Source organism: Lagenorhynchus albirostris, chromosome 7 (genome assembly GCF_949774975.1).
Source record: "Lagenorhynchus albirostris chromosome 7, mLagAlb1.1, whole genome shotgun sequence".
Lineage (NCBI taxonomy): Eukaryota > Metazoa > Chordata > Mammalia > Artiodactyla > Delphinidae > Lagenorhynchus > Lagenorhynchus albirostris.
The window spans coordinates 91,032,168-91,051,030 of NC_083101.1; the positions used below are offsets into that span (position 1 = coordinate 91,032,168).

Genomic DNA, 18,863 nt, shown 5'->3' on the forward strand with positions numbered 1-18,863 from the left:
GGTTAAGAAAGAAGTTAATTTAAAAACATAATTTTAAAAAAACTCAAGTTACCATATAACCCAGCATTTCTACTCCTAAGCATGTACCTAGGATGAAGTGAAAACATATGTCCACATGAAAACCTGTACACAAATGTTCACAGCAGCATTAGTCACAATAATCAAAAACTAGAAACAGGACTTCCCTGGTGGCGCAGTGGTTGAGAGTCCGCCTGCCGATGCAGGGGACACAGGTTCGTGCCCCGGTCTGGGAAGATCCCACATGCCACGGAGTGGCTGGGCCTGTAAGCCATGGCCGCTGAGCCTGCGCGTCCGGAGCCTGTGCTCCGTAACGGGAGAGGCCACAGCAGTGAGAGGCCCGCATACCGCAAAAACAAACAAACAAACAAAAAACTAGAAACAACCCCAAATGTCTATCAACTGATAAATGGATAAACTGTGGTATATCCATACAGTAAAATATTATTTGGCCATAAAAAGAATGAAGTACTACTATGTGCTACAACACAGGTGAACCTTGAAAACATTATAAGTGAGGGAAGCCAGTCACAAAAGAACATACTGTATGACTCTATTTACATGAAATGTTCAGAAGAGACAAATCTATAGAGACAGAAGGTAGATTTGTGCTTGCTTAACACTGAAGAGGTTAGGGGGAAATGAGAAATGACTACTAATCAGTACAGGATTTCTTTCAGGGGCAATGAAAATGTTCTAAAATTGTGTGCTGATGGCTGCACAACTTTGTGAATATATTAAAAACCACTGAATGTACATTTTAAGTGGGTGACTTGCATGATAGGTGAATTATATCTCAATAAAGCTGCTGCAATAACCAAAAACAAAAACAAACAAACAACTCCAAAACTAAAACTGGAGAATTCACAAAACAGAACTGGTTACTCTTGCATCCTTAATTGATGCTCACCCCAAATCTAAACCTTCTCTTCCATGCATTATGACAGTAAACTTAAAAAGTAAAAGTTAACTGTAGAAAATCTACAAAGATAAACAAAATACATAAAGAAGAAAATTAAAAATCATCCATAAATCCACATACTTTCAAATTTCAGGTTTAAAATCATTTTTTCCCCCTGCTTATTTACATTTATTTTGGTCAAAACACACTTGAAACCATACTGTATAGTTGTATATCCTTTTTGTTTCACACATTACATGGTGTTCTTCAAAAACATGTTCTTTATATGCCTGTATTACATTATATGGCTATACCACAACTTTTTTTTTGTTTTTGTTTTTGCGGTACGTGGGCCTCTCACTGTTGTGGCCTCTCCCATTGCGGAGCACAGGCTCCGGACGCGCAGGCTCAGCAGCCATGGATCATGGGCCCAGCCGCTCTGCGGCATGTGGGATCTTCCCGGACCGGGGCACAAACCCGTGTCCCCTGCATCGGCAGGCGGACTCTCAACCACTGCACCACCAGGGAAGCCCCCACAACATATTTATTCTTTTAATTTTAAGGCATTTAAAAAGTTTCTATGTTTACTATTACAAATAGCCCTTTACCCGAACCTCTGAATAACTCTATTTGATAAGAACAACTTTCTAGAAATGGAATTACTTTGTTAAAATATGTGAATATTTTTAACTCTTAAAATACTGCCTTACAGAAGAGCTATATTTATCCTGTCATCAACAGTGCACGGGGACCCAATTTACCACAAACTGAAGTAGTTCTTGTCAGTTTAAAATTTCTTCCAGTATGTAAAAATATTATCTCATTTAATTTGGGACTTACTGCTTATTAGTGATAAACTTATTTTCACACTGACATCTTTTGTAAACTGCCAAGTTACACCCTTCTTTGCCCTTCTGGGACATCAGTCATTTTCCTATGGTTTTACTTTGTGAGTGCTTTTATGTATTCCTCCTTCTATTACCAATAACATTTTGTCATTTGTATTTTCAGTTTGATGATGGTGGCTTTGACTTACTAAAGTTAAAATATTGATGTAAATGACTCAATTTTTTCCTTTATGAATTCTTTTTCTAAAAAAAGAAAATCTTTCCCCAAACTGGTAAGAAAAATGGTCACCAAGATTTCCTTCTAATAGTTTTTGCTTTTTATGTACTCTTCTTTGCAAAATTTACTGAGTATTTAGCACATGAATGAATGTACTATGCTAATAGCTTTACATCTACTAGCTCATTTAATCCTCATAATCACCCTACTAGAGTTTTTTTTGTTTTTCTCATTACTTCATAATGAAGGGGAGATTAAATTATATGACTAAGGTAACAGTTAATAAGATGTAGACAGAGATTTAATGTTAAAGCAATCCAAAGCCATATTCATGCCACTGTGCACATATCCATATTAGGATATCTTAATAGAGCTGTGCTTTGCTGTTGGGTTCTCTTATTATATCCCCACCCCAGAAACAATAGCCAATTATTAAAGTATATAACTCCTTACTTAAGTTCAATAAATTGAAGTTCAATAGTCATTGAAGGTTAAATAAATTCTTGTCCACACCCTTGAATCAAATACTTTTTGTTCTATGGTTTTTTAGAATAATATTGTGGATGTCTCTAAGTGAAAGTGTAATAAGCATGCCACTTGACTTTAGGGTGCAGACCTAACTGGTTTTATTTAGCAGAACCAGACTAAAACACATTTTATTAGCTCCACAAGACAAAAGAAAAAGATTCATGGTAACTTCCACAAGAATCTACTGTAAGGATAAGCTTATGTTGTATTTTTAATCAATGCCCTCTCTCATTTATTTAGTTTTTCTTTTTATCATGTAGTTAAAAACTGCTCACAAACTGGTGCTTAAATGAACACACATCAGATTCTTGATAATATTCCTCCGCTCAATGAGTATTAAAAAGTTCTTGTTTTACTTTGTTTAAATTGCCCTGGTTTACTTATGTGATTATTGTAAGCATTCTCAAAATGCTTTTTGAAAATAGGCAGAGAATAAATAGTATTAATGACAATTAATGCTGCTCAAAGCTATGAATTCAGCAAATTACTAGGGTATAATTTTAAGTGTGCTGTTCAGCACAAAGTAAAATTAAGTAGGTTGATACTATCTAAGTTGAAAAGGACAAATTACATGCTATACCCATATACTTTACTACAAATTGCGACCGGAACATAACATCATATTTTAACCCTTATTTATAAGCTTTTCTGACAAATATCACATTAAATTTAAACAATGAATTAAGCCTAATTAAGTCAAGTAGTTGAGAGCTCAGAAAGTTATGGCTAGAACACCAGCCTTGCCGAAAGACTATATATACAACTAAATCCTGATTGCTCCTCTTCTTCAATCTCAAAGTCTATCTCAAAAGAAGATATTAATACTTGCCCATTTTATTCTGTTGATACAGCAATTAAAAGTTCACATAGGGCTTCCCTGATGGCGCAGTGGTTGAGAGTCCGCCTGCTGATGCAGGGGACACGGGTTCGTGCCCCGGTCCGGGAAGATCCCACATGCCATGGAGCAGCTGGGCCCGTGAGCCATGGCCGCTGAGCCTGCGCGTCCGGAGCCTGTGCTCCACAACGGGAGAGGCCACAGCAGTGAGAGGCCCGCGTACCGCAAAAACAAAAACAAAAACAAACAAACAAAAAAGTTCACATAATTATACCCTTCATATACTGCTCTGTACATGCTAATAAAAATAAAGTACTGTTCTTAGCAGTGTCTTATGGATTTGGGTTATATTTTATTTTGACTTTGATAATCCAGCTAAAATTTTGATTTATAGAATTTACTAATGGTAACCATTTCCCTATGTTCCGTTTAAACTTCCAGAGTTAAACTACTAAGGGTTCCTGGCTTTGGTTCACTGTGAACCACACAGAAATTGTTCTTACCTTTACACCTTGAATGAGACCATTCATGAGGAATGTGTGTTGAGGAAATGTTTCATGCAGAACCTACAAAAAGCAAACAAACATCAAGAAAAATTCAAAAGCAAATTAAAGGAAATGATTTCTGCCTCTGTTAATGGCAGACTAGGTAAACAAAATAAACCCTGGAATGAAAAAAATTTAGGTAACAATGACTTATGAAAAGGTAACAAGATAGTGAGGCAGAAATCTAAATAAAGCAGTAACCTAAAAAGGTTATGCCCAACATTCAGCTGCTTTTGCTACAAAAGCATTTGTAGCAAAAATAAACTGTTAAATTGGCTACCCCCTCAACCACCTACAATTTTAAGTATGTACTACAAGCAGCTATACAAACTCAGGTATGAACCTGCAGCCCAGCTTCATGTCACCTACGAAGTCCAGGAAACCTCAAACCTTTAAATTTGGATTACAGTGATCCAGACTGGTAGCACCTCCAGATGTCTAGGAAGAAAAATATCTAAAATCATTTCTGAAAAGGTCATCACCTTGGCTTCAAATCAACCATATGTGTATTTTTCAAATATAATGACAAGCACATAATCAAAGGTAATCAGATACAAAAGTAAATAAGAGGGCTTCCCTGGTGGCGCAGTGGTTGAGAGTCTGCCTGCCGATGCAGGGGATACGGGTTCGTGCCCCGGTTCGGGAAGATCCCACATGCCGCGGAGCGGCTGGGCCCGTGAGCCATGGCCGCTGAGCCTGCGCGTCCGGAGCCTGTGCTCCGCAACGGGAGAGGCCACAACAGTGAGAGGCCCGCGTACCGTAAAAAAAAAAAAAAAAAAAAAAGTAAATAAGACATCATGAACAGCAACAAGCAAACAAAACTACAAAACAGAAACAGACTCTCAAAGACCTCACATTTTGGGATTACTCAACAGACTTTAAAATTAGCATGTTTATTACTTTGTTGCAAGATATATAAAACAAGCTTGAAACTTTGTAGCAGATTAAAAGAACAAAAAGAAATCCTAGAAGAGAAAAAATGCATTAACTTTAAATTAGAAACTCAATGGATATGTTTAACAAGATTAGACACAGCTTAAAGAGAATAACTGAACCGAAAAGTTGGTCAAAAGAAGTCATCCAGAATGCAGCATAGAGAGACAAAAAGACAGAATATAAGAGAAAAAGTAAGAAACACAGAGGGTCCAGTAAGAAAGTCTGACAATTAAACTTGTCCAGTAATGAGAATGAGGCAGAGACAATATTTCAGGAGCCAATGGCTGAGAATGTACTAGAACCAATGACAGACATCAATGCAGAGATTAAAGCAGCCTAACAACTTCTAAGCAGTATAAAAAGAAATCCACATTCACAATTAGAATTATAGAGAACCAAAGAAAAATACCTATAAACAGCCAGAGAAATACAGACTGCTTTCAAAAGAACAACAGTTAGACTGTTTCATAATTGTAACAACTGAACCCAGACAAGGAGCATGCTATTCTATCATCAATATAATGAGAAAAACAAAACAAATGCCAATCTAAAATTCTATACCCAGTTAAAATGTCCTTTGAGGACAAAGGCAAATATAACATTTTTGACCTAGCAAAAACTAGGTTACTAACTTACAGTAATGAGTTTACTAACTTATAGACCCCAATTAATAAAATATAAAAAATATACTTCCAGGAGAAGGAAAATAATCCAGATGTAATTAAGGTTCAAGATGCAAAACAGAATAAAGAGCAAAGAAAATGGTAAATATAAATGAACAGGGATGCTACAAAACAAAAATAATGGGTCTTATAGGTTTTATTTTCAATTATACAGAATTAAAATACTTAATAATATTAGCATAAATGAGGTAAATGACTATAAAGCGTTAAATTCATTTACCTCATTTATGCTAATATTATCCTAGATGAGAGTAAAGATATTATTAGATTTTGATAAGTTTGCATGTAATGCCATGGTAACCAAAAATGACAGGAATAGAGTAGAATACTTCTAATATAATAGGAGAAAAATTAGCCTAACTATTCAATGCAAAAGAAGGCAAAAAGGAATAAAATGACAACTGAGAACTGTGGTACACAGAACAAAATAATGAGGTAACTGAATTCACGTAGACTTAATACACCAGTTAAAAGGCAAAAAGTATACCACTCTAAAACCAAATTTTAGACAGAAACTGAACCACAGCATTTGGAACCACAGGATCTCTTATACATTGCTGGTAGAAATCTAAATTAGTATAATCACTTTGCAAAACAATTTAGCAAAATCTGGTTAAACTGAACTTTTGAATACCTATGATCCAGCAGTGTTTAACCACCAAAGAAAATCAAGCATGTGAACGCCAGGACATGTACAAGAATGTTTATAGCAGCACTGTATAGACAATGGAACAACTGGAAACAAATGTTCACTACCAGGAGAACAGAAAAATAACTTGTGTTAAAAGTACATAATAGAAAAAAAAGCTTGAAGTCCCAGAAGACAACAGAACATTATACATGTTATATACTCTTTTTTAGAAGTTCAAAAATAGTCAGAATTAAATAACATAGATATATCTTTGTGTGTGTATACATATAATAATGTGAGCTAGAACTAGAAAATAATCAAGTAAATGATAAATAAATAAATTCGGAATTGTGGTTGTCTTTGTGGGGGAGGCAGGGAAAGAGTAGGCAAAGAGGACACAGATAGAAATAAATTGTTGTTGGGTTAAGCATGGGTTCACAGGTGTTCCAAACATCCTTAAAAAATATGTTATAGAAATAAATTTTAAAAACAAAGAAGGATAAAACATAAAATAAGGGGGGATGAATGTTTCATTCCATGAGTGAAACAATGAAATCTATGTATCATGAAAAAAGAGTTATGATTAATCTAATTCTATACACCTGAAGTCCTATGAATTATAAAAAAGGGGGGCAGGATAGAGCAACTGTATTCTAACTTTAGACAGTTTATCTCCACAGGTTCTTCAAAAAATGAAATTAAAATGTATCCATAGAAAAATTACTTCCAATCTATCTCCTAACACATAATTTTTAAGGTTTAGAAAAAAATGTGTCATCTAAGCTAGTGGCATTTGAACTCTACTTCCTGTACTGAAAAAACAGAAAAGTAAATGAAGGACACCAAATATCTCAAGCAGAAAATCATCAAAGTTTTCAGAAAAATCTTCCTTAAATAACAAATTTCACAGGATACAGAGATACAGAAATTTTCTTTAAAGAAAAAGGAATACAAATCAATATTAGAACTGTTTAATAATTTGTCATATGCACCACCGAAATATGGTACAATAGCAAAACACCAGAGTCAGTATATTTTAAATAAAGTTTCTCTGATCCTGGGTGTGCCAGTTATTTATCCATTGTCTTAGCCCCACTTTTTCCCTATTATACTCTGTCAGACCAAGGCTGAGAGCTTACAGATATTTTTCTAACTCCCCTTTGCCCATGGATTTCTTCACAGTTTTTGCCAGTGGGAAACAATAGGGTTGGGGTAGTGCTGGTGAACACTACACCAATAACTTCAGAGCTGTCTTCATTCTGTCAAAGGGGCAGCAATACTTCTCCTCTGCTGCCCCCTGCTTCGTCCTCACCCTCCAGACCTCTGACCTCCCCTAAAACAATTCTACACTCAACATGACCCAAACATGCATTCACTTATGCAGGTGATGCAATCTAGGAATAAGAGATAACCTCTTTAATTTGGCAAAACCATATCCATGTATGAATGACAGAACTTGGATTTACTGAACTGCACATTAAAATAAAGATCTAATGGAATTTCTGGCAGTACGAGAGACTGTTTCTGGGTAATAGAGCCATGATGCAGGAAGTTCCTCTAAAAATTTTCAATCTGTGCTTTTTAAAACTTTCCTACTTTTTCCTATTTAAAAAAAAAGAAATAGTAAAGTTTTATTAAACAAGTACGTAAAACAAAACAAGTCAATAAATTTTTTTTTACAAAGCTAAGGACTAAACCTTCACAAAATAAAGCAGCTGAAAACAGCAACGTTCCAAACTTATGATAAATTCAAAAAAATTAAAATAAAGTATATAATTTTACTACAAAAGACAATAACTGTTACCATAATAAAGTAAACCTAATGATAAAAAGTATATTAAATATCTCAGATAAGATCAAAGCTTTCATTTTAAATATCTTTCTATACTAAAAACTTCAAGAAAGATATTATCTTTTTTCTTGAGAAGGAATACAGTAAACATAAAATACAATGGCATTTGCTTATCACTTAAAAAAGAAATTTAGAAACTTCAGAGAACTGAATTGACTTCCAGTACAATGAAGCTAATAAATATCTGTGTATGTATATTACATTCAAACATACACACATATACAGCTGTTCTTCTCCACTTCTACCTAAAGTATCACTGATATGACAGAAAAAATATGAAATCAATTTATAGCATTCACTATTTACTTGGAAGAATAGTGAAACACTTCTGGATGATACAGAGCAGATAGGAAAACGCTGAAAATGAACCCTAAACGAGTTGAAGAAAATAGTCACATGTTAAGGTGAAAAAGATCTTTGAAGTAAATTTTTCAGAATCCAAGGAAAAAACAAAAAAACAGAACTGGAGGAGGAGGAAGAACATCCATAACTGAATAGGTCATTAAAAGGTTACAAAATAAGCCCCTGCTATCTTGCTCTCAAAGCTGCTGACCTCTATATTTGTCCCCAAGATAACAATCACAAGCATAGTTCTCTGAAGTGGGGCTTGTAAGTGGGATACGTGCAGAACTGAATGGGGGTGGGATTCAAAACTTAGTTTCCCAGGTCACTTATGGCTGCCAAGAGTGCCACAAAGCCTTACAATCACTTGAGAAACTACTTCAGCACTACAGAGGAAATCCCAGAGCACCCAGACTTCCAGAACTCCTACAAGCAGTGCTTGTATTCGGTACTACAGAACAGGGATTTCCACCTGGGCTGGAGAATGACACTCTATAAGCTACGAGGTGTCTAGAACATGGGTGGCAAATTGGTAAAATGATACGCTTTCTGACTCATATTTTCCAAAGTGAGCTGGCTGTCATGTGTAGATTTCAGGAAATTTCACCAAACTCCATATGGTTTTCTAGTATTTCATAGGAAGTCAGAAGATTTCAAAACATGGGGCCTGAACTGCCATGTCATCGACTGGCTAAGTAGATAGTGGCTGCTGCAGTAGAAAGAGCATGTATTCCACCGATAACACCAACCCATTCTTACCCCCACTTCTCACGTTTACTACACTTGCATAGCCCCAGAAGACATTTGTTTTCACAATCCCTGACCTACCCCCTCATCTGTAAATATAAATATGTATAAAATTCAACAAAAGAAGTTGAAAAAAAACACTGGAAGGCACAAAAAAGAACATAGAAAGGAAAAGATAATCTACCTCACTGCCAAATAACCAAATCATGGTAGGAAACAGAAGAAAGCTTTAAAATAAGTATAAGTGTCCTCCAAAAGTTTCAAGAGGATGCCACATGCATTAAAAACAATGTGTTACACAAGGACCAGCACCAAACAAAGCAAAACAAGTAAGGAAAGTCTTCAAGAATTGATTAGAAGATAATATAGAAAGAGGAAGAAGAGCACCAGAATGGAAATATAATAGGGTAAATCTAACTGAATACTGACTGTATAAAATATAACAATGTATTATATTGTTTAAAAAATATATAATTTAGCTGCACAACAATAATGGAGGTAGAAGAGAAACACATCTCTCTCAACATATGGCAGAACAGGTAGACAAAAACTTCAGTGATTATATAAAAGGCATCAAACATAATTAACTCAAAATAGTTAACACTTAAAACACTATTCCAACCACAAAATACTTGCTCTCTTTAGATCACATGGAACATTTATCAGAATTAACCATATACTAGAATATAAAGCAAACTTCAACAAATTTCAAAGAACCGAAACAATTCATCACAATATGTTCTCTAATAACGCAAGCTAGAAAAATCCCAAATGTTTAGAAATTAGAAAATACACTTCCAATAATCCGTGATTCAAAGAAGTTATAAGAAATATTAGAAAAAAGAATGAACAAAATGATAATAAAGATATAATAAATTAAACCTCATGAGTTATATGTATATCAATATTAATGCTTGAAAGGAATTTAGTTTTAAATACATGTAACTGAAAACCAAAAAAGGGCTGAAATCAATGTTCTAAGCTTCTTTATGAAGAAGCTAGGAAAAGAACAGCAAATCCAACCCAAAGAAATAAGGAAATGAGGTAATGTTTTAAAAAAGAGAAATCAGGGGCTTCCCTGGTGGCGCAGTGGTTGAGAGTCCACCTGCCGATGCAGGGGACATGGGTTCGTGCCCCGGTCCAGGAAGATCCCACATGCCGTGGAGCGGCTGGGCCCATAAGCCATGGCCGCTGAGCCTGCGCGTCCAGCGCCTGTGCTCCGCAATGGGAGAGGCCACAACAGTGAGAGGCCCGTGTACTGCCAAAAAAAAAAAATAAATAAATAAAATAAAAAAGAGAAATCGATGAAATAAAATCCAAACATTCAATAATGGAAATCAACAAAGCCAAAAATAACTTCTTTGAAAGCTTAGTAAAAGTGATAAACTATCAATAAGATTAACCAAGGGAAAAAACACAAATTACTAATAACAAGAATGAAGATTACGTACAGCAAAGGAAACCATCAACAAAATGAAAAGGCAACCTACTAACTAGGAGAAAATATGTGCAAATCATGTACCTATAATAGGTTAATATCCAAAATATATAAATAACTCATACAACTCAATAGCAAAAAACAGAACAGTGTGACTAAAAAATGGGCAGAAGATCTGAACAGACATTTTTCCAAAGAAGACATACTGATGGCCAACAGGTACATGAAAGATGCTTAATATCACTAATCACCAGGGAAATGCAAATCAAAACCACAATGAGATATATCATCTAACACCTGTTAGAATGGCTATTATCAAAAAGACAAGAAATAACAAGTGCTGGCGAGGATGTGGGAAAAGGGGAACCCTTGTGCACTGTTGGTGAGAATGTAAATTGGTGCAGCAACTACTGGAGGACAGTATGGAGGTTCCTCAAAAAATTGGACTACCATATGATCCAGGAGTTCCACTTCTGGGTATTTAGCTGAAGAAAACAAAAACACTAATTTGAAAAGATTTATGCACCTCTGTGTTCATCACGTCATTATTCACAGTAGGCAAGATATGGAAGCAACTGAAATGGTCATCAATGGATGAAGAAGATGTGCTGTGTATGTATGTGTGTATATATACACACATATATATGAACATTAATTAGTCGGCTATAAAAAAAGAATGGAGGGCTTCCCTGGTGGCGCAGTGGTTGAGAGTCTGCCTGCTGATGCAGGGGACACGGGTTCGTGCCCCAGTCCAGGAAGATCCCACATGCCGCGGAGCGGCTAGGCCCGTGAGCCATGGCCGCTGAGCCTGCGCGTCTGGAGCCTATGCTCCGCAACGGGAGAGGCCACAACAGTGAGAGGCCCGCGTACCGCCAAAAAAAAAAAAAAAAAAGAATGGAATCTTGGTGACAACATGGAAGGAACTTGAGGGCATTATGCTAAGTGAAATAAGTCAGACAGAGAAAGACAAATACTGTATAATTTCACCTATATGTAGAATCTAAAAAAACAAAAGCAAAAAACCAAGCTCATAGATTTGTGGCTGCCAGAGGCAAGGGGGCAGGGAGTAGGCAAATTAATGAAGGGGGTCAAAAGGTACAAACTTCCAATTATAAAACACATAAGTCATGGACCTAGAGACCGTCATACAGAGTAAAGTAAGTCGGAAAGAGAAAGACAAATATCGTATGATATTGCTTATATGTGGAATCTAGATAAATGGCACAGATGGACCTAATTGAAAAGCAGAAACAGATGTAGAGAACAAATGTATGGATACCAAGGGGGGAGGGGGGATGAACTGGGAGCTTGGGATTGACATATATACACTACTATGTATAAAATGGATAACTAGTGAGAACCTACTGTATAGCACAGGGAACTCTACTCCGTGCTCTGTGGTGACCTAAATGGGAAGGAAATCCAAAAAAGAAGGGATATATGTATACATTGAGCTGATTCACTTTGCTGTGCAGCAGAAACTAATGCAACATTGTAAATCAACTATACTCGGATAAAAATTAATAATAAAAAAGGCAAAAAAAACCCTAAACAAATAAGTCATAGAGATGTAGTGTACAGCATGCTGATTTTAGTTAATAATACTGTATTGCATATTTGAAAAGTGCTAAGCAGGTATATCTTAAAATTAAGTTCTCATCACACACAAAATTTATAACTATGTATGGTGATGGAAGTTGACTAGATTTACTGTGGTGATCATTCTGCAATATATACAAACATCAAATCATTATGTTGTAAACCTGAAACTAATGTTATACATCAATTAGACCTCAATTTTAAAAAAAAGTAGGGGCTTCCCTGGTGACGCAGTGGTTGAGTCCACCTGCCGATGCAGGGGACACGGGTTCGTGCCCTGGTCTGGGAAGATCCCACATGCCGCGGAGCGGCTGGGTCCGTGAGCCATGACCGCTGAGCCTGAGCGTCTGAAGCCTGTGCTCCGCAACGGGAGAGGCCACAACGGTGAGAAGCCCGCGTACCGCAAAAAAAAAAAAAAAAAAAAAAAAGGAAAGAAGATATTATGAACTTTTTGCTAATAAACTAGACTCTTATACGTTTAGTGAAAAAATTCTTTGAAAAACAGAACTTACCAAAACAGACACTAGAAAATATACATAATCTGAATAGTCACATCTCATTAAAAAAATGAAATGTTATTAAAAATCTTTGCTAAAATAAACAAAAGAACAAAAAACTTCAGCCTCACCAAATTCTTCCAAACATTTAAAGAAGAAATATCAGCAATCTCAATCAAACTTTCCCAGAGAATGAGGAGACCCTTTCCAAATTAATTTTTATAAGGCCAACAAAACCTTAATACTAAAACATGATGAGGACATTACAAGAAAAGAAAATTACACTCCAATCTCTATTGTGCCCATAATTACAAAGACACGAACAAAATACTAGTAAATCATATCCAGTGATGGTTTTTAAAATTATATATTTCTCATAACTGAGTGGAATTTACTACAAGAATACAAGGGTGGCTTAATATTCAAAAATCAATATAACTGACCACATTACCAGAATAAAGGGGAAAATCTAATTGTCTGGTTATATGCAGAAACTTCATCTGATAAAAGTTAACACCCATTCATTATAACAATAAGCAAAACAGAAACAGAAGGGAACTTCCTTTCTCTGATAACGAGTGTCTATAAAAACAATCTACAGCAAACATCATACTTAGTGGTGAATTTTAGAATATCAAATCATTTATGAGATAAGGACACCCGCTATGACTGCTTCTATTCAACCTTATACTGGATGTCATAATCAATACAACAAAGAAAGAAAAAGAAATAAAAATAAAAAGGATTGGAATGAGTTAAAAACTGTCATTATTTATAAAAGATATGAATGTGTATAAAACCTACAGATAAACTATAAGGATTAATAAGTGAATCTAGAAAAATTACTAAACACAAGGTCAGGACACAAAAACAAATTGTTTTATGTACCATCAACAATTAGAAAATTAACCTTTAAAACTACATTATTTACTATAGCATCAAAACCCAAATACCTAGGAATAAATCTCGTGAAAAATTCATGCACTGAGAAATGTAAAACATTATTCAGAGAAAGTTTTAAAGACTGGATAAAAGGAGAATATACCATGTAGATTAGAAGACTCAATAGTGTAAAGATGTCAGTTCTCCCTCAATTAATCTGTAGTAATGCAATCACAATCAAAATTCCCAGCAAGATATTTTGTGAATATTGAAGAGCTGACTACAAAATGTATATGGATATAGAAAAGACCTACAATAGCCAAGGCAATCTTGAGAAAGAAGAACCAAGTTATGAAAGTTATATAAGATATCAAGATATTGCTATGGAAATCAACACAGCATAGTATCGACACAGGATACATACACAAATAGAATACAAAACCTAGAAACAAATCCACATGAATATGGCTGCCTGCTTTATGACAAAGTTGACACATACAGTGGGGAAAGAAAGATTTTTTAAATAAATGATGCTGGTTCAACTATATATGAACCAAAATGAATCTTGACCACTATAAATACAGTGATTTTTTTCTAGATGTATGGTAGATCTGTGTGTGTAAAATAAACCAATAAAGCTCTGGGGAAGAAGAAAGTTTCTTTAGCAAGATTTTAAGAAAGCAACCAAACAGAAAAACGTCAGTTAACTGAACTATGTAAAGATTATGAACTACTGTTCATAAAAAGACATTATTAAGAGAGTGAAAAGGCAATCCAAGGAGGGAAAAGAAATATGATCAGATATTCACATGGCAAATAAATATACATAAAGGGGGTTAACTTCATTGATCATTAGGAAGATGCAAATTAAGGCCACACTGTACCCATCAGAATGACTAAAATGAAATACCAACTGTGAGTGAAGATGTAGAGCCTGGCTTGTTGGAGGGTAAATTGATTCAACCACTCTGGAAAACTTTTGGCAGTATATACCTAAATTGAACAAAACCCTCCAATTTTTCTCCTAAGTATGTATTACAAGAAACAAGAAAAAATGTTTACACCTTAACTGATAAGACATATACAAGAAATATCACAAAAGCAGTATTTGTAATAGGCAAACACAGTAAACCCAAATGTCCATCAACGATAGAACGGATTTCAGAGATTTGCTAAAAGGATTCACAGGACTCAGAAACTGTTATACTCACAGTTATAATTATAGCAAAAGGATATAGCTCAGAACTGCAAACTCACTATTCTTGCCTGAAGTTCAGTAGCTTAATAAATAAATGCTTCTCAGTTTGTTGTGTGCCTTTGAATCCCAGAGCACTGAAATGGTTGTTTTTGACTGTTTTGTCCAGCTTTATTAGGACAGAATTTGTTGACCTCCTGTAATATCAAAAGTCAAAAGTCTGACAGTAATTTTTGAGGGAAAAAAAAAAGATGAACTTTGCTTCCAAGACCTGTGAAACATTATGAAGTATAATGAGAGTCCCAAAAGAGAAGGAGAGAAAGGGGAGCAAAAATATTAAAAAATATAATGGCCAAAAACTTCCCAAATTTGATTAAAAATGTTAATCTACAGACCCCGGAAGCCAAACAAACCCCAAGTAAAAGTAACACAAAAAGGGAATTCCCTAGCAGTCCAGTGGTTAGGACTCAGCATTCATTGCCGAGGGGGCAAGTTCAATCCCTGGTCAGGGAACTAAGATCCCACAAACTGCAGGGCATGGCCAAAAAAAATGTAACACAGAAAGATCCACACCTAGACACATTATAGCATAGTCAAACTGTTGAAAGACAAAGAGAAAATCTCTAAAGCGGCAAGAAAAAGGGAATGAATTACCGTTTACATCAGGGACTGACAGACTTATTCCATAAAGGAACATACAGTACATAGTAAATATTTCAGGTAAGGTTGTCTGTGGTGCAACTACTCAACTCTGCCATTGTAGAACAAAAGCTGTCACATTCAATGGGCATTGTCATGGTCCAACAGAATTTTACATTTGAATTTCATATAATTTTCATGTGTCACCAAATACCTTCTTTTGATATTTTCCAACCTTTTAAAAATGTAAAAAACATTCTTAGTATACAAACCACATAAAAACACGCAGTAGGCCAGATTAGGCCTGTGGGCCATAGTTTGCAGACCCCCTGACATCAAGAGAACAATAATACTTATTAACAGCTGACTTCCTGTCAGATACAATGGATGCCAGACAATATAATGACATATTAAAATGCTGAAAAATCTATGAAAAAAACAGAATGCACACTAAATATTTTATATACCAAATTTTAAGCCGAAGAGACCCACCAACAGTTTCCTTGTATTTCCATGTCAACTCTTCTTATAACTGTATTAATTAGGTAAGTTGGAAATCAGCATTGTTTTTTTTAAGCATTCACAAGTTTATAGATATAAAAGCATGCTACAGATTACAACATACAACACACAAAAATAGGTCAGAAATAAATGCCAAACAAAGGTCACTGTGTCTAATTAATACTCATGATATCATAACGGTCAGCTTGGCAAAAGAAGGCAAAAATTTAACACACTGTCATCATATATTATGGATACCTTTAGTGAATGCTACTTATTTTAATAATTATATGACACACAAGAGGGTAGGTTCTGGGTACTTTGGTCAAAACACTATTAGGAACCTGTCAAAACCATAAAAATGAGCCTGGAAAATCTTATGAATCCAGAAAGCAAACAGTGTCCATGTGACTATGGTTAGAACTTACTTCCTTTTCATGTGCAGAGCAAATCATGCCTCAAAGTGCCTGTGTATTATGCCCAAAATGCCTGACAAACAGCTCTATCCATTCCATCCACCTCAACTCCCAAGAGGAAACACTGATTAAAGCAAAGGAAGCAGAAGCGCTGGACTGTGGAGCAAATAAGGGGCTGATGAGATAGAATATATGTTTGTTAAATGAAAACATATTTTGAGAGTAAGTAAGAAGGGATAGGAAAACTGAATGCAGCAGGGAAGTGTTTAAAGAGAATTCTTTGGATTATTAGATCACCATACAGACAGAAGATGGTATAGTAAGGAATATTGAGTCCTTGAATCTCTATCAGGATTCCAGGAAGGTGAGCTTATAAAAGAAAATCTGCAAATTGCAAAACTAAAATTCTTCACTCACAAGAATATTAAGTATATCTTTATTGAAATAAGTGCTCTATTTAAATATACCTAAAGACTTTTAAATAAATTTAATCAGATTACTTTATTTATATTAAAATGAGATCAGGCCCTCTAAAAGGATGCACATTTTGAGTAGAGGGTAGAATGTCAGGCAGGGATGTAAGACAAGAGAAAGGTCATTTTTATGTACGAAGAACTAATAGTACTACTAGAAGGTTAAGGTCACTGTGTAAGGCCAACTTTGTGGTTTTGCTTCAGTGTATTAGGGGTGGAGACCTTTCTGATGGTGCTTAATTAGCAAACTAAAGTTGTAATCTATGACATGGCCACATGAAACAGGCAACAAATCTCAGAGAAAATGACTAAGAAGAAGAAATTGTTCTACACTACTTCAAACAGAGGGTCCTAATGAATGCTAGGATGCAGAGATAGTCAGATTGGACAATATATGAATATGTATGTACTGTTTTATATTTCCAAATCCTCATCTCAAGACTGTATTTTCTTGCTTTGGAAACAGGACAGAGTGCTGCCCACTAGCTACAGCAAGGGGGGAAAAAAAGAGATCTTTCTTTTCAAAAGGAGGAGTGAACCAGTCCCCCCATGTCAAAAAAGAAAGAGAGTTAAACTGTGGTGTAAAATCTGGGGGAGATAGGAAAGTAAAGGACATTTAGCTTAATTTAGCAACACCAAGAGCTTAGAGAAAGAGAATAAGCACATCTATTAACTCAACAACACTTCTTCTATGACACTGTAGAGTGACGCTAGTAACTCTGTATTCCTCACATAAATGTTCTTTTTAACCAAATCTTTGCAAGAAGCAAAATTGCTCAGAAACTGCAAAGAGGCAGTAAAGCAGCACTTAAGCTGGTTTCTAAGACTGCACTGCAGGGTCTAACAGGGACACAGTAACCCTAAGAAAATTATCTGCTTTGGGCAGTAAGAAGGAAGAAGGTACATTAATTAGTCCATTAACTTATTAATTAAATTTAAAAGGGATCTGATAATCTGGTCTAGGGTCAAAAAGGCCCAAGAATTTTAACCATCTGGAAGGAGGTTTTAGAATTTCTCACATGGTATCAAAAACACTACAACATTCTTCATTTCAATTTGAATTCTTACCAAATGAAGAATGATTACAGAATTACTTCTACATTTAGCAATTATAGGCAACGGGTTGCATCAGAAAAATACTAGTTTGAAACTCTTAACTTTGTAAGCTAAAGAAACTGTGGGGAAAAATTCAGAGAACTAGGGCCAAAAATTAAAAATTAATGAAAAATTATTTTTATATGGGCTTCCCTGGTGGCGCAGTGGTTGAGAGTCCGCCTGCCGATGCAGGGGACACAGGTTCGTGCCCCGGTCCGGGAAGATCCCACATGCTGCGGAGCGGCTGGGCCCGTGAGCCGTGGCTGCTGAGCCTACGCGTCCGGAGCCTGTGCTCCGCAATGGGAGAGGCCACAACAGTGAGAGGCCCGCGTACCGGGGAAAAAAAAAAAAAAATTATTATAACAGTTTATTAAAATGAGCAGCATGGTGTGTCTATATTTACACTAAAAATATGTCTTGGAGAAGCAATAACTTCACAACACATTATGTGTGTGCCCACAACACATACATTTGTTCAAAGAAAATACACGTTGAGCATCAACTGTGTTCCAGGCAGCCCTAGGCACTAGAGACTGTGATTCACACAGCACGCAGGATTTCGTGAAACTTAAAATGGAGACCGCTTATCCCCCATTAACTAATAACCAGTTACCTCCTGCAGTAAAGCATTATGAAGAAAAAGGAAATGCAATGAAAAAGAATAAAATAGAGGATAAAAACACAGGCAGTTTTTTAACCTGTTCCATCCAAAATGTAATTTTAACTGTGCCAAAAGAATTAAAAATTTTAAAAAGGGTATAGCAAAGTCATATGTAAGGCTAATAGTCATCCTCTAAAGTTCTCTATTTTCTAAACCTAACTTGGGAACAAAGTTTATCTGAACCCAAAGGGATTCTCTGGTAAGGCTGGTGATTGGGAAGGGTTAACCAAAGATTTTTTTGCAGTGTGCAGGCCCCTCACTGTTGTGGCCTCTCCCGTTGCGGAAGCACAGTCTCCGGACGCGCAGGCTCAGCGGCCACGGCTCACGGGCCCAGCCGCTCCGCGGCATGTGGGATCTTCCCGGACCGGGGCACGAACCCGTGTC

General features: G+C 35.9%; 1 protein-coding gene across 5 annotated transcripts in view; it reads right to left on the reverse strand.

The window, feature by feature from the left end:
- Positions 1 to 18,863, reverse strand: part of MFSD14B (major facilitator superfamily domain containing 14B) — an 81,688-nt gene that overhangs the window by 30,074 nt on the left and 32,751 nt on the right. For 4 of the 5 annotated variants that reach the window (XM_060155500.1, XM_060155504.1, XM_060155503.1 and 1 more), the window contains one exon: positions 3,851 to 3,913. The exons of the other annotated variant lie outside the window; for it this stretch is intronic. In XM_060155500.1, coding sequence (XP_060011483.1) covers positions 3,851 to 3,913 — 63 coding nt within the window. The remainder of the gene's footprint in view (positions 1 to 3,850; positions 3,914 to 18,863) is intronic. 5 annotated transcript variants of the gene reach the window in all.